This window comes from Gobius niger, assembly GCF_951799975.1.
Source record: "Gobius niger genome assembly, chromosome: 3".
Lineage (NCBI taxonomy): Eukaryota > Metazoa > Chordata > Actinopteri > Gobiiformes > Gobiidae > Gobius > Gobius niger.
The window spans coordinates 10,614,084-10,637,190 of record NC_136854.1 but is presented as its reverse complement, the minus strand read 5'-3'; the positions used below and the strand labels follow the sequence as shown (position 1 = coordinate 10,637,190).

The following is a 23,107-nucleotide window of genomic DNA, read 5'->3' as shown; positions in this document are numbered from 1 at the left end:
GGCCTCACTGTGTGTGATGAACCCCAAAGAAGAATTGCACTTTGAAGAGATACTTCTGAGGTCCACACCACGGCCCAGTCAATGCTCGTCTTCTCTTCAGTTCCATCAGTCAGCGGCCTGGATGACAAACAGGGCCCCTCAGATTTTATTTTCTATCGCTAGGCCGTTGAGTGTATCTGTATTTTTGAAGCAGAACTTTCGCTTCTTGAGTTAGAGGAAGTGGTTGAGTTATTTGCACACACATTGCCACTGGGAAATGTTTTGGCAAGTGGTGTTGGATGATTATTTTTGACACTACAGATGCACTGATCCAGTGTTTTAAAGATGTATTTACAATGTAGTGAATGGTGGAAAGAATTGGCCTGGTTAACCTGCACTTCCTCCTCACATCCTCCTTCCTATCACTCGATCAGTGCGTTTGTAGTGAGACTTATGTATAGTGACTGTTCCTCCTATACATGTGCTGAATACTTTTGGGAATACTAATAAGTTATTTTGCTTTTGTCACTAACACTTAAATGGTTGTGTTCCAGTTTCCTTTTGGTTGTAGGTTTCTCTGCTGTTAATGAGAACGCCCATGTGGGGAGTTGAAAGGTTTTACAGGATTTTCTGGGAACACACAAAATAGTAGTTGCAGTTTTATGTTTGAAAATTGCGCCTAATATATTGATAATCTATAAAAAATGTTGAGCCGCGGATTCATGTGTACTTACTAGAAATTCACCGATCTACATATTTTATTTCCGATTCTGAGGGTTTGAGCATCTGCTGATATCCAATAATAACCAATACCAAGAGACTTTCTTAAAAGTGGCTGCTGTGAGTAAAAAAGTGAATGGTTTCTTTTCTCCAGTGTGAGATCTATAAAGTCTTGTCTTTTCTTGCAAACAAGATGTACATATCAATTATTGTAAGTAGTAAGCAAGTGCTTTCTTTGTCATTGTACAAGCGTACAACGAAATAGTGTTCAGATGTTAGTCCTGAGCCACTGAAACTGAGCCGCACTGCCACTGGGGGTCAACCTGACCAGCATGTTTTTGGAGCTTGGGTTATATAAGTTATATCTATTAATGAACTGTAAAGGAAAGGACTTTCCTACACTAAATATCCTTTGACATATGAGGTTACATTAATATTAGTCTACATTAATATAAACAACTCACATATAGTGATCATTATTGCAACTTGTGCATTACAAATAAGTTACTGTATATGAGTTATTTATAACAGCTTTCATAAACTAAAATAAAAACAATTGGCCACTCCAGGAGATGCAAGTTTTATTTGATTTAACTATTTTAAGTGGCCCAATCATAGTTTCTGTCCCAGTCTTGATTAGTTGCTGCTAGCATTAGCATGCTGCTGCTAGCAGCGGCATTTTGCGTGCCAGTCAAAAGTACATTTGCAGAGGTTAAAACTAACTCAGCAATTCAAATCTCCGAAAATGACATGCAGCATGTCCATATTCCCTTGGATTTACTTGTGATTTCATTTAATTGCCGGGTATTGAAACACAATTTTTATGTTTTTGAAGTCTTATTTAAACTGAGTTGTAGCCTACTTTTGACTTTTGACTCAAGTACTTCGACTATCACTGCCCACAAGCTCCACTGAGTGTCTGGCCGTTCCCAGTTAAACATCTGCACCAAGCTAGCTATAGCCAGCATGATCCCTGCCGCCAAAAATACAACTCCGCATTAGCAGTGCTAATTCTACGTACTTTATTGACTAAAACCATTGTCTTAACAATTATTTAACAACCAAAATTCCTATACATCACTTTAATGCTAATGGATAGAGTTGAGTTTGTCCAGTAAATGTTTTTGTAATTTATGACCTCAGACGAGAGGTGGAGCGACAGCATCTAGCTAGGCTAATGTTAGCATACGCGGATCTTTTAATAACAGGCAAACTTTTTAGAATAGTGACGTAAAACTTTTGATTGTGTCTCTGATAACAGACCCAGTGGACAGTGGCTGAATAAGAGTTTTTGAAAATATGTTTTTTTTTATTGGATTGCTACAACATTGAGATAAACTGTATGCAGGGAGATGTGATTTCTAACTTCTTTTTTTTGGTGTTGACAGAAAATCCTGTACCAAACTTACCAATTCTTATTTTTATAATTGTATTATATTTGTAATGAATTATAATATGATTATAAATTCTTAAAGCACCTTCCTTCTAGCTCCACAGAAGGGATGTCACGATCTCAAACTATAGCCATTCATTTGAATCATAAGAAACTAAGTTGAGGATTGAGGACTTTATTAAATACCTGCGGTCTAAAAATTCAATTCAACTGGTATTTATACTATTTCTTGTCATAACACAAGAAATAAAGATGTGATCGGGTGACATCCCTCCTCCCCACTGCATGCTCCCGTCCCGATAGCGTGTCTGTGTGTTGGGGGTGTTGTTTCTCAGCCCTCCCCCTGTCCCACCAGCTGTAGGGAAAGCTCCACACTTCCTGGCCGCTCTAATGGGTCGGTCCGGGCTGGGCAAACACAAGAGCTCCCCCCTGCGCTGCGGCCGAGTGGCACAGTCCGCCTCCAAAGGTATCATCACCATGGAGAACCACCTGTACGTCTGTCGCCCACCCACGGCAACACCCCCATTGTTACCTGTGATGCGTGTGTGCGTGCGTGCACTGGGGATGGGACGAGCTGACAGGACATGAGGGCAAGGGTGGGACTTATGGCTTTATATGTGTCCCAAATACCCAAATACCAATGTGTTTGGATGTCACAGAGTGTAGAGGGTAAGTAATGTGTAAAGTACTGTAGAGCAGGTGGTGTATACTTATATATCTGCCCTAAATTGTTCAAATTATAAAGAATAGGGGACAAAAAGAACAAAAAAAACCCAACAACAACATGTTTCTTACTCATAGGGTGCATTGCCTGTGGACCCTTTTCACGGAGCGTGACGCTAGCTCCATTTCACCCAAATGCCGGCGATGACAGACTTTCTGTCCCATCGTATTCCTATGGAGGGTTAGCGAAATACGGGAAAAAAACGTTGTGCATGTAAACACTTCACACCAAGACTTCTGTCTTTATAGAAGTACGTTTATTTGACGTTGAAGCAAAAGGCTATGTGTCGCCATTTTACTGCTGCGTTCCATTTGTACCGGGAAAGCCGTTATTTTTTTTACGAGTTTCAGTCGAAATTTTAATGACAATTAAACACATGTAAAGAATTTAAAAGAGAAAACTGGTAAAAATTAAATTAAATTAAAGATAAAAATAAAGCAGAACTAAGTAACTCATATCCCTGGAGGCCACTAAAGGTGTCGTAGCATGTTGCATTTTTTTTTACTTATTAATTGTCTGTGAGAGTAAATACAACGCTGACAGAAAAGACAAAGGGAGAGAGGGATATTGTTTATCCAATTACACAATGGAGATCATTTTTTTTCACTCAAACCTGGCTGTAAATACGGTTTGAGTGGCGCTAGCCCGCAGTTAGCTTTACCCGTTAACCTGTTAACTTCTTCTTCGGGATTCCATTAGTGTGTATTGGGGAATCCGACCCAGAGCAGGGAAAGCTGTAAGCATGGTTTTCTGGTCAGAAACACCAAGGAGAGCTGAAAGACCCCCAATCATCCCATCAACCCTTGTTGCCCCGAGAGGGACTACGGAAAGGATTTATTAAGGTAAACAAGTTACTTAGGTCTTCTTAAATTAATAATTTTAAAAACCCAATCTCTGTGGTTAGATTTATAATCTACTTAATAATCTTGGAAATCATTTAGAGAGCGCAGTTAGTACTTGATGGCATTAGCCTGCGGTGGACATTAGCGACATTAGCATCGCAAAGCAAACCGTCCATTTATTACCGTAGGCTCAGTGACAGATGGGCAGTAGAGGACGACTAAAGGGTTAAGAATACAAGAAATGTAAAAATACTGTAGTTAAGTGTTTTTATTTACTGCTAACAACGTGCGTCGACATGTTGTTTTTCCCAGACTCGGGGCTTGTGAGGATCGTCCGACTTTCCCAGTGGGAAATCTGACTTCGGGGGGGGTGTTCCAGTTTAAATTTCCCACTGGGAGTTCTGAAACTCCACCATCCGAATACAAATGGAACGCACCATTACTCTTATGTGTTGCCCTGACGTAACACAACTTCAAGTCTTCAAGAAAGAACATTCATTCAACATTTATGAAAACAGAACTCTCTCCTGGTGAAATATTTACACCTGACGTCAAGTTTTTCCACATATTCGCCATCACTTTTAAATATTGATTTGTTTGGCACAACCCCCGTAGGAATACAATGGGACACGAAGCGGAGGTCATCCATGGCATTTGAGCAGAAATGATCTAGCGTCCATTGGACACCGTGTTCTTTCTTTTTATTATTATTAATTATTTGAAAGCAAAAGGCGCATGAGATCTGATTTTTTTTTTCTTTCTATTATTTACATTTTAAGCACTTGACACTAAATTGATGCTGCTTGAGGACATGATGGCTTGATAGAGGATACTTGCTGGCATAGACTTTTCAACAAAAACACTACATTTACACGTTTCCTTTGACATTTCGATATAATTCCCGCTAAAAAAAAAGAGAATTATCAATTTTTTTCCTCTCTGGAGAAATAAAGGAGTTAACAATTATTTCCTCCCCGGTTATCTGACATCATCTGACTTCCACAGGAGACAGTAGACCTTGATGTAGTTGTAAAAGTCTTTATGTCCATGAGTGTGGTGCTTTCACCCGCCCCTCCTCGAGCTCCGCATGACCCGTGAGCTCTTCATGGTGCTGCCCTCTTCACTCTCGCTCACTCTGTCATTTCCCCTGGCACATAAACCGCTTGTGTTATCAACCTGACATTTGGTTCATAGTGAGATTTCTCGCCTGTCTGTTATGGGTCTCCTTTCTCTCTTAATCACACACGGCAAAGAATAGCAACAGGATCTTAAAATGACTTGAAATTGATTTGAGTAGCAAAATCGAGCTTTTAGCCATGTTTCAGTAATGTAATGTAAAGTAATCTGTTTCCACTGTTCCGCACTCAAAACACACATTAGCTGCGTTTCGATTTCTTGATTTGAAGTTCCGCATAAGTCATAGAAGTGAAGGAAGCGCAAAACTTCGAAATCAAAAGCATTAAGTTGCAGAAGTTAATCTGCTCGCTTGAGGTGGTTTCTGGTTTTTAAGAATAGACGTTAATAATGTGCTTTTTGGAAGATGAAGAAGCCTACCCTTTAAATCACATGTGTCAAGGTCAAGGCCACATGCAGCCAGCGAGATGATTTAATGTGGCGCATTGAGGAGCATGAATTCCTGAGAAAAAAGTAAGTCTCGAGCCCATTCCTATGCGGAGTTATGGATTTTTTAGAGAAATAACCAGTTTGCTCACTCCAGCCACTAGGGGGCAGTTTACATTTTGAAAGAAAGGAAAGAATTCCACATGTGTCCAGCAGAGGGCACTGACATAATAAGAGATCAGGATATAAACAGCATATTATAGCCACGTGGTAAATGGTCATTCTGCTCCAGGGCGGCTGTGGCTACAATAGTGACTTACTGCCATGAGTGAATGAATAACGACTATATGTAGAACTTTGTGGAACATGTGACACAGGCTGATGAAGCACAATTGTTGTTAAGCTATTGTTATTTATGAGGCCACAGTCCTTTACAATATATGCGGCCCAGGACCCGCCATGGGGGCTGAATTTCGGCCCATGAGCAAAACAACTTTGATACCCCTGGTTTAAATGGACAAGAAGTGAAGGATAAAGTAATCCCATCTGTTTCGGGGCGTCTAGTCCAAACTAATATTTTCCTCGATGTGCAGGAGCTCGAGCATCGATGCACTGTCTTTGTCGCTACGCTAACAACAGTGCTAAAGGTCAATTTAGCTACTAAAAACGTGCCTTGAAACGCCAATCTTCTGTAGAAAACTCACTAAGAAAACCTCTCGTGGGAATCACAATTTTTCAGTTTTCTGGCAGACTATAAACATATTTATCACACAACAATAAAATCAAGCCAATATCGGGTCCATACGGAGGTTTTTTCACTGCAAATGTTTCAGTAGAAGCGAAAAACTGCACTTGTCGCTAATGTTAGCATAATAGCGTGAGGCTAACGATAGCTTCCTGGTTAGCATTGCCTCTTTTTTAAGTACCACTTTGCTCCTCTCCATGTCTTTGAATTTTTATTTTGTAGAAATATATATTCATAATTCAGCGAGTAATGGTGAAGAGATGGAGAAAATATACATTTTAAACTTTATATTAAAATATATATTTTTGTAAATTTCACAACAAAATGCGGTATTGTTTTTGTTTTGTTGTATTGTTGAATTTCAATAGATTTAAGCACTGATCATAAATCTTCCTATCAGAAAAAGATCAATTACAGGAATTATGACTCAATTCAAGTCACTTTAGCTCCTGTAGATATTGTTTCTTTGCCGTGTATCTCTCTTTATGCCTCTCCCGAGTTTAACCCCCTCCCCTCTGGCCCCCGCAGATATAAACGCCCAGGCCCGGAAGCTCCAGAGGAACAGGGCCAAGGGGACGCTGACCCTTCCCCGCTCCAGCAACTCGTCCTTCTGCCGCAGCTTGAGCGAGACCAGCCTCAACCAGGTGGGTCTGACCCGACTGAGGTCTTTTGTGTCAGCTGAGAGATTTGCTTAAATAGATAAATATTTGAGCGGATTGAGTAACTATGGGCCTTAAAGTGCATATGACGCATAAGACACCATTTTTGCTAGTTAACACAATTATATTTAAGATTTTGCAAAAAAAAGTTTATAGTGTCACTTCCTTGTTGGACACTGACAGGAAGTGACATAGATAGAGGCAAACAGTTTTAAACTGTTGCCGTGCCGACCTGAGTCAAACTGCTATGGAGCTTTATCTCTATCATGTCACTTCCTGTCAGTAGCTTAAAATTTTTAATAAAAATAACGTTCCTGCCCAATATGTCTACATTAACCTCTTAACTCCCGCCTGAACCGAAAGGATCTTTTTCCTCACGTCATCAGATTTTGTTTCCATCATTTTTTTGTTGGGTAGTCAACTCAACTTTTTTTTTATCACATTTTTGTCATTTTTTGTCACATTTTTGTCATTTTTTCGTAAATTTTTTGTCAATTTCTTGTGACATTTTTGCCACTTTTTCATCAATTTTTCGTCACTTTTTTGTCAATGTTTTCTCACTTTTTTGTCAATGTTTTCTCACTTTTTTGTCACATTTCCATCATTGTTTTCGTCTCAGTTTTGTTGCTATTTTCACAGCTTTTTTCCAGAAGCTTTTGGACTGGGGTAAAGCCAAACTATAGAAAATGTGCTCGGTTCAGGTGGGAGTTAAGGGGTTAAAATTGCTGCTTCACTGAAATAAAATAATTATTGTCTAAATAAGTCATATTTTCAAAAGCATTAAACACAAACACACGTCATATGCACTTTAAACTGTGTACACCCTTGACGGTTGTAGCTCTATGGTTCTATTACATAGAAGTTGTAGAAATGTAGAAAGGCCTTTGAGGAGCTACTTGGAGTTGGTCAAAGGTGACGACAGAACCTAAATGAAAAGCGGCGGTGAAAGTTAACCCGGGTGTGGAATGCGTTGTTTTCCGCAGCTGGGACTGGGTGATGAGCCAAAGCGGTACTACTCCACCCTGCCGGGGCCCCTGCGCACCCGAGAGAGGGAGGCTGTGAGCGGGCGCCGGAAAGAGGAGAGCAGCCACGGGGGAGGCGTCCGACACTCGCTGTACCAGTCCCCGCACCTGCTGCTGCTGCAGGGCTTCAACCGCCAGGTGAGCTGCTGTAGGCCACCCCCGGTCCACTAGCCAGGCTTGGGATTTCTCCCTGCGCTCCTTTGGGGTGTGGGGTCCCTTTATGTTAACAATAATATGTCATGTCGCTCCGAGTGCATGGTGTCACTGTGATTGGTCCGGCCAAATTGTAAGTGACAAACATGTTTAAGATTTATAATTCCTCACTTACGAAATCTCTATATATATATATATTTTTTTTTTTATTTGTTTGTTTATTTGAGCAGTATACCTTCTGCTCAAAAGGAGAGGGCTGAAGCAATAAGCTTATGAGCGCCAAACTCAATGCAATAAAAAAAGTACATTTCTCAACAGCACAAAAAGAACAAAACTTCAACAAGGAAACAACAGCAAAAACACTGGCCTATGTGCTAGGCCAATGTGAAGTTTAAATCGTCGAAGCTTAATCATCAACTGGACTGGGTTTTGGTAAAGTTGAGGATGTTTTGCTTCTAGTCACAGAAGCTTCTTCTTAGCTCTTTTGGTCAGAAAAAGACACTTTTATCAAAACTGTAGATTGAGATCAGGGGAACGACCCTCTTTTCTATGAGAACCATGACTTTGGTTCCATAATAAATAATTAGGCTAATGCTAACGAGGCTCGTGCTAACGTCCACAGCAGCTGAAGCACTTATTGAGGAGGCTCCACGTCTGCTAAAAACATCATTATTGCAAGGAAAGTGTAGAACAGCTGTAATCTGGAGCTAAAGTACTTTGTCCTTTAGTTCATTAGTCATACAGTAGAACTGGGAAGGCCTTTAGACGCCACTAAGACTAAAATAGCCTGTGTCTGTCACTGAGTTATAATACTGCATCTGCTGCTGTTGGGTTTTAAGAGAAGGCTGGGAAATACTTTATGTTAATGTCCCAACTTTCCGGTCTCTCTCCCACATTTGCGCATGTGCAAGTCCACTCCACATTGACCTAGAAGTGGGGAATTGTCGCTAGCGATTTGAGTGACGCAAATTTGGTATTATCCAATCAGGAAACTGTCCCCCCACTGGTGCTCCACTGCTCTCACGTTCCAGTTCTCCTGGAATATGAGGCATGCAAGGTGTCTGACATGTCTATTCACATGAGCCTTTTGGGGAGGGGGGGTCTCGTGTGTGACGCATGACTTTCAACATGTTTCGCACTTGTTAGAATTGTTCAGTCTGAGGCTTCATGCAAGTGTGGGAATATTTATTGTGTCTGTGCTCATTGTATCGTGTTGAAAAATCTCAAAATATTTTAAAACCCTCCCGTTATTAATTTCTGTGATTGGCTTGTAGGCTGCTCTGCTCGATCGTGTACATCTTGTATCTTCCAGCGAGGCTAAAGTTGAGCAGTCATGTCACACTACAGCGAGACACGTCTTCGAGCGTCTTTGACCTCACCTTCTAATCAATATTACTTAACTGACCATAGCCATTGCTGTATAAAGGAACAGATGCCTTAAAACACACAGGCCATGCTGCTGACGCTCAACAAGACAAAGACAAAACTGGAATTAATCATAAGGTTTAATTAAAGGGGCTAGATGCAAGTTGGTCATTTCAAACTCACTACTGCCACCTCAGGTCATACGTGTAACTACAATTTCTATATTAGCCTCGTGCATGACGGCACTTCAGACCCGAATAAACCACTTTTTGAGTGACAGTGCAGGATTTTAGAGGCAGTTGTGGTGAACAGGTCTGAGCTCATTCTACACATTAGGACATGGCTGGAACATGTAGGGGGAGGAAAATACACAATTTTAGCATTTTTAAACTCTGTATAGTCCCTGGGACACTTCACTCAAAATGGAATAAACAATTTTTTTTTTAACATAAGAGTAGAGTGTGATGAGCGAAAATGACCACCGCTCCGCTACATTTAGCATTTAAATTTTGCTCACCAATTTTCAAGGGCTGCATAAAGCTGTTTAACCAGTGGCCGAAGCAGCAATGAATGACATAAACTAAGCGTCATATCTTCTGTTCTCGTAGCCTTTTTTTGAAGGCTGTATATGACTCCAAAGAAAGGCTCAGAGCGGCAGGTGCTGCTCCACCCCCCGCCTCAGCTGAGCGGGACAGAGGGACGCGCACTTCTCTATTTCTCTGCTTTATTAAAATCGACTATTATATTCACCATAGCCCTTTTTGTTAAACTGTAGTAAAATGCAAAGAAAAGTAGAGTGAAGAGATTTGACAGGGGATCAAAGTAGACATTATTTCACGCAGCTGTTTAGGTTCTTTTTTTTCTTCCGCATTATGTTGCGCTGCTGCTGCTCACGTGCACTTGTAAACAACTCCTCGTGTTCGGCCACGGCTCGGTTCATTTGTGTAGGTGTGAGCGCGGGCCGTTCGGGGCATCCAGGCCTTTCCTCAAACGAGCTGGAGAGTGGCACGGTTCGGATGTCAAGTGTGAGTGCGCCCCTAGTTATCCAGAGTGTTGCTGATTTCTGGAGATATTTTTTTTTGTAATTCATGCAGTTCTTATATTTGAAGAGTTTCGTGGCGCTAGGTTTGTGCAAGGCTAGCGCATTTCTATGGTATCAGCTAGCCTGCATTAAAAACAGTCTGACCCGCTCCACAGAGCACCTGAGGCAAACCACTTTGTCGATAGAATCCTTTTTGGAATATAACTGACCTGCATCACATGAATGATCGCATTTTGAGGGACTATTTTCGACTTTTTCAAGCTTTACATCATGTGATTATGTCATTCCCTCCTCAGCAGAACCCCCTGATGCCGCGTGTGGAGGGGGCGTGTCGGAAAGGGTCAGAGGTTCTTAAAGAGACAGAGGCCTATTTCAAGACATTCGCTGCAGCCATTTTGAGAGAGCAATTTTATACAAGGCAGTTATTCTAATTTACTGCATTTACAGACCAACAGAAGGTTTGGTCATCATTGTAGTGTGATATAGACTGGTGCTATGTGACTGAAAAAAGCATAATACCCCCTCTTTAAGTTCACAGCTGGAAAATCTGGAGTGTGTCTTCCCAGCGCCTCCACTCAACCCTGGGTTGTGTAGCCTAAGGCCCTCTCCCAATCCCCACACTGCGCCCTACACTCCTCTATGAAGTGTGCACTTGTTTGAAGCGCAGGCAGGGGTTTGAGTGTGCAGGTCACAAGTGTGCAAAAATTGGACTTGGGACAGTGTGGCTTACGTTATTTTCAGACCTAGACTTAATAAAGTTGAAGGTAATTTCGTCCGTCCCTGTGAAAAAAAAAGTAGTAGTTAATGAGTTGATGTTAAAACACCTTAAAATAAATATCTATTAGATATTAGTAATCGCTGTATAATTTTTATTTTAAATGTAGAGTGGGAAACTAACTAGTATCTGGTAAGTTTTATGTTTTTATACATCCTAAGTTATGTTGAAGTGAAAGGTTTATATGAATGACAGCACAAAAAAAAATATTGAAATTGTTGCAAAATGTACCGGTGCGCTGAACTACAGCACCTGTCCGCTGGGCCTGCATGTCTGCTCCGCCCACTTTTCCATGTTGAGCGGAGACAGAAGATACGCACAGATTTGTTTAACTCCTGTCCTGTTTGAGCGCTTAAAAAAATTTAACTGGACTTTATTTTAACTGGACTTTATTTTGATTTGTTGTTGTATCAACTAAAATGTTTCAACATTTCAACTGTCATCATCAGTTAGGTCTTCGACACTGAGCACTGGTCTTATATACAGCTGTAGGTGATGACCCAAGGCCACACCTGTGACAGTCTGTGTTGCCAGATTAGATGTTAGATGAGGCAATCCCCCTTTAGTTTAAGGGGGAAAAGATATTAACTCTCAAACTTCTGAGGTATTGTCTTTAGCACAGCACTATAAGTAGTAGACAAATTGTGCTTTAGCCCACCCCTCAGAGAGGGCTTTTTCCAGATTAACATAAATGGCCTCCTTTATGCCCCTCTCAAACCACCTCTCCTCCCTGTCCAATATATGGACATCCTGGTCTTGAAAGCTGTGCTGATGTTTCTGTTGATGTAAAAACACTGTCCTGTCCAGAGGAGCTCGGGCGTCGATGTTGATACATGCGCTTGTGTAGAAGCTGCTTGGTCTCACCTATGTACAAGTCTCTACACTCCTCACTGCACTGGACTGCATACACAACATTACTGCGGAGGCGTTTTGGAGTGCTGTCTTTGGGATGAACCAACCGCTGTCGGAGTGTGGACATAGGCTCCCCTTAGCCACTTCCATTGTGAACTGGATGTTCTTGTTCACCGCATTCATAAGGTCAAAAAAGGAGGACACGTCCCGTGATTTTATCTTTACCCATGTGTCATCCACATACCTAAACCAGTGGCTGGGAGTTTTCCCCCCTCGTAAGATGTCAAAATGTGTTCCTCTACCTCCTCCATGTACAGGTTCGCGACAATGGGGGAAACCGGTGACCCCATTGCACACCCATTCACTTGGCGGTAGAACACCCCTCTGTATTTGAAATAGGTTGTGTTGAGACAGATATCTAGCAACTATCTAAGCATTTATGTTCCCTGGCTTACATAGACTAACTCCTATTTGAGTTTTTTCATATTCCCCAAATCCTCTATTGCTGTAAAATGACAACAAATGTGTAAATGTAATGTATCAGATTCATTTTTCTGTTTGGTTCACACTTACCTCCACCTGAACCCAGCACATTTTCTCCAGTTTGGCTTTACCCAAATCTAAAAGTCTCAAATGGCGCATGTTTCATAAAACATGCGATATCTCTGTTTCTAGAAAGAAAAAAAACAGTGATTTTGATCAAAACTAGCCTCTGTTTAGCTTAGGATTTCTCAAGAAGGCACATAGAATTAAACAGTATTCACCTACAGAGAGCTTAGAGTTTCACCTTTCAAACGAGCCATAGCATGTGTCCATAGCTATAACATAGAATACACTGTGGTGCTACAAATGTCATGAAAAATGGTCTGGATTGTTGACGCTCTACAGCTAAATCCCCAAAACAGTGCGGCACTCAAGGTGTTAAGAGACCAATCTGGTCAAAACTTGAACATTGAAAACATTTAGTTTTGCCTCAATATATTTAAAAAAAAAAACAAATCCATCCTGTGTATTCATCACATTGTTGTTTTGGTTGTCTGCCGTTAGCTAAAAGTGAAAGCTTGTATCCGATATTTTCATCGCCTGCTGAACTGAAGAGGACGGACTCGTTCAGTTCAGATGAGCACTTCTAATCTGGTGTTTGGAAAGGCTAAGAGAGGAGTTTGGTTGTTGTGGAAGTAGCGGAGGCTCTTAAAGGAGCACTAGATCAACATGTCAGAACCTAAATGTTCTGTCAGGTTGTGTTGTTGTTGTTGTTGTTGTCTTGTGTTGTTTGTTTTTGTGTTGTCTTGCAGCTGAGGCTCTTAAAGGAGCACTAGATCAACATGTCAGAACCTAAATGTTCTGTCAGGTTGTGTTGTTGTGTTCTTGTTGTCTTGTGTTGTTTGTTTTTGTGTTGTCTTGCAGCTGAGGCTCTTAAAGGAGCACTAGATCAACATGTCAGAACCTAAATGTTCTGACAGGTTGTGTTGTTGTTGTTGTTGTTGTCTTGTGTTGTGTGTTTTTGTGTTGTCTTGCAGCTGAGGCTCTTAAAGGAGCACTAGATCAACATGTCAGAACCTAAATGTTCTGACAGGTTGTGTTCTTGTGTTCTTGTTGTCTTGTGTTGTTTGTTGTGTTGTTGGGTTGTAGTAGCTGAGGCTCTAAGGCTGTCTTCATACATGTTGGAGCACCTTGCAGGTCGCTTTGAGACCGCCTTAGCTCCAACTGCATTTACTCCAAAGTTAGTAAAGTCCGTGTTCACATGCGCTCGCACAAACATTGCAACCTCAGCCATGTAACAATGATCAGCTGTTCAACAAACTTATTCCCATGACAACGAGCATCAACCTGTCGAAGTGCCCACACTGACACGAGCGCATGTAGTGCTGATTAATTTCTCCACGCTTCTCGTATATATCACCCTCACAGTATTTAACCACGAAGGAGAGGAGTGACCAGCGTGTAACAGCGGGGAAGTGTGCCTCGTGTCGGTGTGGGCACATTGACAGGTTGAAAACAGCCTTAAAGCTCTGCGCTCAGATTCACACTGACCCTAAAGCGCCGCTGTCGGGCCTAAAGTCCCTTAAAGTCGACCTAACTATAGCCTGTGTGAAGACACCCTTAGAGGAGGAGCATTACATCAACATGTCAGAACTTAAATGTTTTGACCGGTTGTGTTGTTGTTGTGTGTTGTTTCTCTGTTGTTTCCACATCTGGAGATGGGTCCGAGAGCCGGCCTGCGCTGGCTGCTCCCTGCTCCTACAGATGACCCGGCAGCATTGGCAGCATTGGCAGCATTGGCAGCATTGGCAGCATTGGCAGCATTGGCAGCATTGGCAGCATTGGCAGCATTGGCAATAGGCAATGGGGCGGCACGGTAGCACAGCGGTTAGTGCTTGTGCTTCACAGCTAGAAGGTTCGGGGATCGATTCTCACCAAGGACAGGGCCTTTCTGTGTGGAGTTTGCATGTTCTCCCCGTGTCTGCGTAGGTTTCCTCCGGGTACTCCGGTTTCCCCTACCACTAAAAACATGTACATTAGGCCAGGATGTTTGAGAGTGTGCATGGGGGACGACGGATGGAAATTAGCCTAAGGCTACAATCTGGTGTGGCTTGTTCATTAGCACTGTTCCCACCAAATAAACAATAAAAATAAATAAGAAAATAAATAAAAATAAATAAATGCTGAAACCCAATTTAAAATAATTATAATAAATAATTATGCTGCACTGTATTATGAGTTTTGACTATTGTGTAAAGGCCCAACTAGTGACAGACATTGAGAATGAGCTTTAGCTAAAATGTTGAAGTATGTTTCTTTTATTGTTATTTTGCTCTTCACCAAATTCGTGGTACGGAGCACAAACTTAAAGGAGCCATAGCTGATTTCTTTTCTAGTTACGGAATTAAATTTGTTTTGTCTTCCTTAAGTATATTGTAAACTGAGACATTTGTGGGGAAAGCACTGTAGATCTAATTATAAAGCATTTGTATCATTTCGGGCATTCTGCTCTCCCAAAATTTCATCTGATGGGCGGGGGAGCTGAATTTTGCGGTGCATTATGGGTAACAATAGTCTTCACGCGTTCCGGTTCTGCCGGAGCATTTTCATTCTGCTTGCTTCATCTTCTGTTAAGAGAGGAATACAATTCTGTAGCTGTTATTTTATGCTGCAGACTTTGACTGTTCCGACTCCCTACATTTGGGGCTCGTACCTCCCGCCTCCCCGCCTGTCTTCAGCGGACACTTTTAGCCACACACTGCCCCGCTGTACGGTCTCCCGCCCGGCTCGGAGCCTCGAGGGCCGGGCAGGATAGCAAAGCGTTGCCCCTGGGGTCTGTGAGCTGTCCCTGGGAGACTCTAGTAAAAAGCAGCCATTTCATAAGCACTGACAGCCTCTGATTATCTCTCTGCCCAATACAACTTTATTGAGTCTGTGTTTTCGACGTGAGAACATTTAAATGTGAAATGGCATTGGTTTATAAACTTTGGACACATGACTGTTTTACTTACTGTACTGCAATACGCATCGGATCAGCCCATGAGTATCGTGTATTATTTACTTGCTAAAATGGTGACTCCTCCTCTGTGCCGCAGGACTGCCTGGTGTACCTGCTGAACAGGGAGCAGCACACAGTGGGACAGGAGACCCCGTCGGCCCGGCCCAACATCTGCCTCTTCTCCCCGGACATCATGCCCCTGCACTGCCGCCTGCGCAGAGTCCCCGCTCCCCGGCGCCACGGCAACAGCAGCGCGAAGGCCGGCGAGGAGGGGGACGATCGGTTCAGCGTGGCCGTGGAGCCCGTGCTCAACGCCACCGTGCTGGTCAACTTCTCCCGCTGCGAGCGCTCCACCACCCTGCGCCACGGGGACCTGCTCTCGTTCGGAGCGCACTACATCTTCCTCTACAAGGACCCCACGGGGGCCAAGCCGCTGCCCGCCCAGACTCTGGCCCGCCTGCGCACCCTGGGACAGCTGTACGAGGCCGGGGCCGAGGAGGGCGGAGAGGGGGTGTGTAAAATGTGCGGCTCGGTGCTGAAGGACAGGGCGGGGCAGGTGTCCAGCGTGCCCGCGGTGCGCCGCAGCTTTAAGCCGCACCTGGTAAAGCCGCGCAGCATCGGGACGGCAGTGGGCATGGCCGTGGCCACGCCTCTGAGCGTAGGCGGGGCAGGGGGGGAGGGGGGCGGAGCCAGAGGGGCGGGGCAGAAGAGACGCTTACAGCTGGAGTTCGACCAGGCTCACGAAGACCAGCTGCTGCATAGAATCGTGTCACTCATCGAACCTGGAGGTTTGTGAATCTAATCCACACGATATACTCACATGTTAAAGGGATGTTTCAGGATTTTTGACATAGGGCCTCATTTCCTAGTTATCCAGAGTGTTGCTGATTTCTGGAGATATTTTTTTGGAATTCATGCAGTTCTTATATTTGAAGAGTTTCGTGTTGCTAGGCTAGTGCAAGGCTAGCACATTTCTACGATATCAGCTAGCCTGCATTAAAACAGTGTGACCCGCTCCACAGCGCACCTGAGGCAAATCACTTATACCACCAGACTAACCATATAAATGTCTGTGTCCATAGAATAATTTTAACCATTTTGCATTTAAAATAAGTTATATTTGAGCAGCATCAGCTTCGTGGTTGTATAAGCAAGGCGGCGGCGGAGTGATCTGCTAGAAAATAGTCCCTCAAAATGCGATCATTCATGGGATGCAAGGTCAGTTATATTCCAAACATTATTCTATCGATGATGGTGATTCTAGTCCCGTGCGAATCGACATGTCGGAGTTTGGGCAGTTTTTAATCATTATAATCACGCCTAAATAAGGGCTACATCTATTTAAAACTTAATTTTACCAATATATTTATGTCTGCATTTAAACTATAGTAATAAAATCATGCATCAAAGCATTACTCCGACACAGATGCTGTTTTTATGCACTCAAAAAGACTTAACACAGACATGAAACGAAAGTACAGTCCTGTTGTCATGGCAACGTTAGACAGACCAACACGGAGATTCCAAGTTTGGATGTTTTTGGTGCAAAGTTTAGACGGAGGAGGCTGTTTCAGAGCGAACAGATTAAAGGAGAAAAGACACAGAAAAAATCCCACAGACTCTGAAACATCCTCTCTCGCTAAAGAAAAGCTCCCAAACAAACCTGAGAGTTAGTTCATACATCACGAATGAATACAGTCAGTATCATTATCTATCCATCATTTCCCAGAAACAGTCAGTAAAAATGAGTGAATTCCTGACATTGCTGATCCCGTGCGAATGCCCATATAAACTACAGCCGTAATTTTAGTTTTATCAACAGCGCCAGGTCATTCTAATCCCGTGCGAATCAGGCTCATGTTGTTCTCTCAATCAAAAACAGACCTGGAGCTGTATTTTAAGGCACTAGCGCATCTTTGAGAAATCTTTGAATCTTGTCCAGAGGCTATTCTTTGCAAAAAATGCAATCCTCGCCTCTCGATCTCTTGCGAAGCTTAATCCTCTCATCGTGGAGTAAAAACACTTGTTTCACTGCAGCTGTACAGGAAATGCGAGCAAGATGAGAGGGGTGGGAGGAGCTTAGAGCTAGTTTGCAGGAAGTGAAACTAATGGGTATTTTGATTCAGCCTTTTCTAACCAACAAAGAGTAAGATTGTGATTAAGATGTGTTTGAGATTATTACCAAATACTTGCGTAAGGCCCACTCTTAAAAGCTTGTACCTCGCTTGTTAACTCGGCCAACTTCCTGTTTCCTGTCCTCGTTTTAATCAGTATTAGCCGTGTCTCGCCGTGAAAACAGGACGTGGTAGAAGACATGCAGCTAACATGTTGGAGACTTTTATGTTTATAAATATAGGCGTTTCGGTCTGGAAGCTAACGTTTGCCATTTTATACTCACTACTGCCACCTCAGGTCTTACCTGTAACTGCGGCTTCTATATTAAGCTCGTGCATGACGGCACTTAGAGGCAGTTGTGGTGAACAGGTCTGGGCTCATTCTACACATTAAGACATGGCTGGAACATGTAGGGGGAGGAAAATACTTAATTTTAACATTTTTAAACCCCGTATAGTCCCTTTAACATGATACATTATTATTAACAATTATTTATAACAGTCATTATTCTCTGCGATTGACCCAGTTTGGGTGCCCCTGGCTTAGACGTTCAAAGGCAGGCAAGTTGGGCAAGTCAAAGATGAGTTTTGGTCTGGTGAGTTTGGGATACACAGACTTCAGAGTCAGTGAATAATGGTTCTTCATACTAGCTCCCCGTCCCTTTTTCCTTTTAGGTTTACAGTGTTATTCCCGTAGTCTGAATGAGCCTGTTTGTATTTCCAGGAGACGACCATAAGCTGACCACAGCCTATCTGCTGTGCTTGTGCATACAACACTCGGCCTCCAGCTTTCCCCCAGGGAGCTTCGGGAAACTGCTGCTCAAGATCGTGCGCAGGATTCAGAGCATTGCCTGGGTCAGTGCTTCTCCGTCTGTGTCCTGATGGAGGGGTCACCTTTTTTTTTTCTACATTCTTTAGTAAACTCAACGTGTAGCTGGAACCCTGAGCATTTTGTATTGGGAATTGTGTCGTATTCTATTTAGGCCATGGGAAATGAGGCAGGGCTAAAACGTCAGTGAACAACATAAACTTCCTAATCCCCACCTTAACCATGCTCGGTGGTTAAAGGAACAGGCCACCGCTTTCCATACTGTGATATGTTCTTACCTGAGCTTAGACGAGTTGACACGTACCTGTCTGGTCTTTGTGCCCGTGGGAGAGTGTGGTAGCTTCCAACTTCACCCCCGTTTGGAGCCATAGGAATACATTGGGAGAGGACAAATGCTAACAACATCTTTGGTCGTTTTGTGTGACTGAGGGCACGCACAAAGACCAGAGAGGTACGCATCAACTCGTCTAAGCTCAGGCAAGAACATATCTCAGTGTGTAAAAATGGTGGCCTGTTCCTTTAAGGTCTCCAGTTCGGCAACAAGTTACAAAACCATGACAAAAAAGCAATGAAAAAGCAGCAGATCACTTATACCATTTATTTATTTATTTATTGAGGTTTTAAACTTACAGTGTTGGCCAAACTCTCTTCTTTGCACTGATCAGGTCGGTTGCCGATACATGGAGCTGTTTTGTAAGGAATCTGGTCATCGCTGTCCAAAAGTATAACTGCATTTTGTCATATAGTTAAACATAGGCATATTATTTAGTCATTTTAAGTTATCTGACAAAAGTATCTATTCTAAGGGGTATTAAAAGTAGCTGTTAAAGGTTGAAAAGTGGAATTTGTACAGTGATATCAAAACTGTTCATGGGAATCCAGTATTTCAAATGGCACAACACTAGTTTAGGTCTCTGTAAACATGTGATTCCTGTGTCCGTTTAGCCGTGCTCTCTCCGATGTCAGAAGCAGCTCAGTGAATAGTTAAACAGCTGGATCGCATGTGCTGGACAGAGTTACAGAGTCGCCTTCTGGTGTAGGAGTAGAGTTTAATGGCGTTCTCTACCTCCCAGCGAGCCAATTAAATGGTTAACTATTGTCTAACAGAGTTTTATCATTCACTCAGCGCGCAGCAGGGGGTACGACCGACATTTTTGATGCGTCGTTTGCTTCTGTGCGAAGGGCCCTTGATCGGGGGGACTCCATAAATGTTTTGCACTTTGTGTGTCACCTATGTAGTTGTTAAATGCTGCAAATTATGAAATCGAAGCTACAATTCATTGGCAAGTCACAAAGGCTGATATTGTTTTGGTGATAAAATCTGCTCTAGTCTGCAAACAAACAATTATTTTCAATCAATCAATCAATCAATCATTTTGTTTTGGTTTATATTTGGTTTAAAGACTTTAAAGGGGCTAGATGCAAGTTCGCCATTTTATGCTCAAACTACTGCCACCTCAGGTCATATGTGTAACTGCACCTTCTATATTAAGCTCGTGCATGAAGGCAATTCGGGCCCAAATAAACCCCATTTTGAGTGACAGTGCAGGATTTTAGTGATTGTGGTGAACAGATCTGAGCTCATTCTACACCTTAGGACATTGTTGGAACATGTAGGGGGAGGAAAATACATAATTTTTACATTTTTAAACTCCGTATAGTCTCTTTAAGTCGGAAGTGGCATTTTTTGCACATGTTTATGTTGTCAGTATAATGAAACCGAGGGAACAGGCTCAGGGTGGCTGCTCTGTAGGCAGGAATGGACCACAGTGGACCACAGTGGACCATAGCAAACAGGGAAACGAGTAGACAGGACCTGGGATCAGCCTGACACTGACACTTTTGAAATCATTTCAATTCGCCTTGGAAGCACAGAGAAAAGTGTTGTTATAAATAGTGGGTAAATTGCTGTGTATCAAATTAGCGATCGATTTGCTGCATTGTACACCATCAGATCACTTAGAAAAAATACAAAGAAAATACATTTAGATGACGTGTGTAATGTGTATGTGGATCTATCCGGACACAATTAAAAAAGATTTTGTTTATTATTCATCTTTCTGACAAAAAAGGATTCTATGTATTTAAATGTTCTGAATATCAGCAACAGTTTAAGACCCTGGACTTTGTCTAACATACTGTCAGTCGCCTTCAAGGATCAGAAATGTATTTCCCAACTATGTGAACAAGGACTTGGAGTCACTTTTGACAGCATCTCTCTTCATATGTAACAGCAGATCAGTTCTTTCCATTTCTGTTTATCTCTGTACGCAGTCCTGGTTGTAAAAATACTAGACTTAAAGCTAATATTGTAACAGGCTCCACGGCGATGACAAAAACACTTTAAATCATCAACTTTCCATCGGTTAAAACGGTCCAAATCAGAGCTTTCTCCATTGCTTTATGCTAACTATCAATATTGTTTGGTAGCCAAAAAAAAAATCCCATAATGCAACGCGCGACCCGAGATGGGAATTCGGCTTATTGATCCTGGAGCATCTTAGGGGCCACCCATACAGCCACTGAAAGGTCAACATAAGAAGTTGCATTATGCACCTTTAAAGACAGACAGACAAAAATATGAATTGAAGTGTAAATTAATCCAAAATGAACTTCACTCAAAGTGGAAAAAGTAACAAAATATTCTTCTGAAGTATTTCTAAACCCCCAAATTCCCAAACTGATGGCAGTAGTTGAGAGAGAAACTGCGATGAGACGTTGTTCCTGTGGGAGTAAGCTGCACGCCCTCCGGGGCAGTGAGAAGGTGCTGCTCCTACGCACATGCTGAAAGTTTAATGAGCGCCTAATTGCAGAGTGCCTGTGTGTGTGTCTTGCAGGAGAAGACAAAGGAGCTGGCGCAGAAGCAAGCTCAGCAGTGAGTATCATTTTACTACCACCGGAACCACGTGGAGCTGTGTCGGCTGGTTAAACAGAGGCCGCTACGCTTTCCTTTGCCTTTACACAAAGAGCTGGTTCCCTTTAGAACAGCAGTGCTTAAGTTAAACCCAACAAGTCTGACTTCTTACACTTTTTCATTTTTTTGAGAGAGATCAGAGGTGGGCAACTGCGGACCGTAGGCCGGATTCGGGCCCCAAACAATTTTGTCCAGCCCTCGACTCTTCCCATAATTTACATAATTTTAGCAGCATTTTCTTGCCGTATTGTGTAGCGGTCTATCAGAGGCAATATGACCATCACCTGGTCATTCAAAGGTGACATGACAATAAATCAGCAAAACTGCAAAGTCAATGCAGTTTGAATCGAAAGGAGCAGTATCTGTCCCTTAGTTTACTTCATAATCTCTTTACATCAGTTCTGTTATTCTGCCTCTCTCTCTTTTATATTTTATCTCAAACTCAAATACTCAAAGATTTATTTTCTCACATAAAAAGTTGCATAATGCACCTATAAGTACTTTAACTTAAGTAAAAATGTGTCTGGGCTACCTTCACTTGTTTTTTGTTTGTTTAATATCTGCCCTGTGCTCACAGCCAGGACCCGGCCTCCCTGTCTCTGCTCAGCATCTCAGACCTGGTGCCCGACCTGCAGACCATCTTCTTCTGGATGTCCAACTCCATTGAGATCCTCTACTTCATCCAGCAGCGCACGCCGGGCTACACGCACACCATCGAGAGCATGCAGGGTACAGCCACTCACACAGTACACTGAGAAGACATTACTCAAGCACAAGAAATAGGCAGTAGTGGCTAACCCTGCTCCATCTGTGTCCAGGGTCCAAAGAGTCGTTGCTATCGGCGACCATCTCAGCCAACGAGGAGGCCATGACCATTCTGGAGGAAGTCATCATGTACACCTTTCAGCAGTGTGTTTACTATATCACCAAGGTAACTGTCTCACGGCACAGTGACTAGAAATGACGACATCATTCAAGATAAATTAAGATAATTGATCTTTCGCAAAACCCTGCCCACAAACGGACATTGTCCACTCATACATCCTAGCAACCGTTACCATATAAGGAAGCCCTGTCATGCTGCGAATCAGGTGAACCGGTGAAGTCATAGAAATGACAGAAATGCCTTTAGCTCTGAGCCTGTTCCTACAAATGTGCACATTTTGTTTGCCATCGAATCCCAGACCCTGTTTAAATTGAATGTTTCATCCCCATACAAATGAACGTATGGTGAGGTACGTTTTGTCCTTTTCATGGCATTTATATAATTTCCGTTGTTTCTTTATCATTAACATCTTAAAGAGGAGGTATTATGCTTTTTTCAATCACATAGCACCAGTCTATAGCACACTACAATGATGACCAAACCTTCTGTTGGTCTGTAAATGCAGTAAATTAGAATAACTGCCTTGTATAAAATTGCTCTCTCAAAATGGCTGTAGTGAATGTCTTGAAATAGGCCTCTGTCTCTTTAAGAACCTCTGAGCCTTTCCGACACGCCCCCTCCACACGCTGTCTGTGGCATCAGTGGGGAGGGGGTTCTGCTGAGGAGCTGTGGTTGGTTACTGGGCTGGTGACGAAAGCTCGGAGGCGTCTCCAGGAGGTGGGGGCGTTCCTAGGAGGACTCAGGCAAACCTATTCCTAAAATGGCTGCCATCAGAGTTTTTACAGATTACTCAAAAATACGTGAATGTGCCAAGGCAACACTTCAGGCATGTTTTTAATGAGGGAGTGACATAATAACATGATGTAAAGCTTGAAAAAGTTGATTTTGCATAATACCCCCCTTTAAAAGATGATGTTTAGTGGCCATTGGATGTGTATCTGACCCCACAAATGTCACAAACGTAACTGAATTTGAGTCAGCATTTAGCTCAGAGGACACTTTTAGATGCTAATTTGTATCTAAAGTAAATTCTCAAAAAGTCTGTAATGATT

General features: G+C 42.6%; 1 protein-coding gene across 3 annotated transcripts in view; it reads left to right on the top strand.

Moving 5' to 3' along the window:
* Positions 1-23,107, top strand: part of radil (Ras association and DIL domains) — a 58,488-nt gene that overhangs the window by 11,545 nt on the left and 23,836 nt on the right. For 2 of the 3 annotated variants that reach the window (XM_079552612.1, XM_079552611.1), the window contains exons 4-11: positions 2,448-2,558; positions 6,492-6,607; positions 7,606-7,782; positions 15,410-16,100; positions 18,151-18,281; positions 21,093-21,130; positions 21,747-21,898; positions 21,988-22,100. In XM_079552612.1, the coding sequence (XP_079408738.1) occupies positions 2,448-2,558; positions 6,492-6,607; positions 7,606-7,782; positions 15,410-16,100; positions 18,151-18,281; positions 21,093-21,130; positions 21,747-21,898; positions 21,988-22,100 (1,529 nt within the window). The remainder of the gene's footprint in view (positions 1-2,447; positions 2,559-6,491; positions 6,608-7,605; positions 7,783-15,409; positions 16,101-18,150; positions 18,282-21,092; positions 21,131-21,746; positions 21,899-21,987; positions 22,101-23,107) is intronic. The other variant, XM_079552613.1, reaches the window with a different exon arrangement.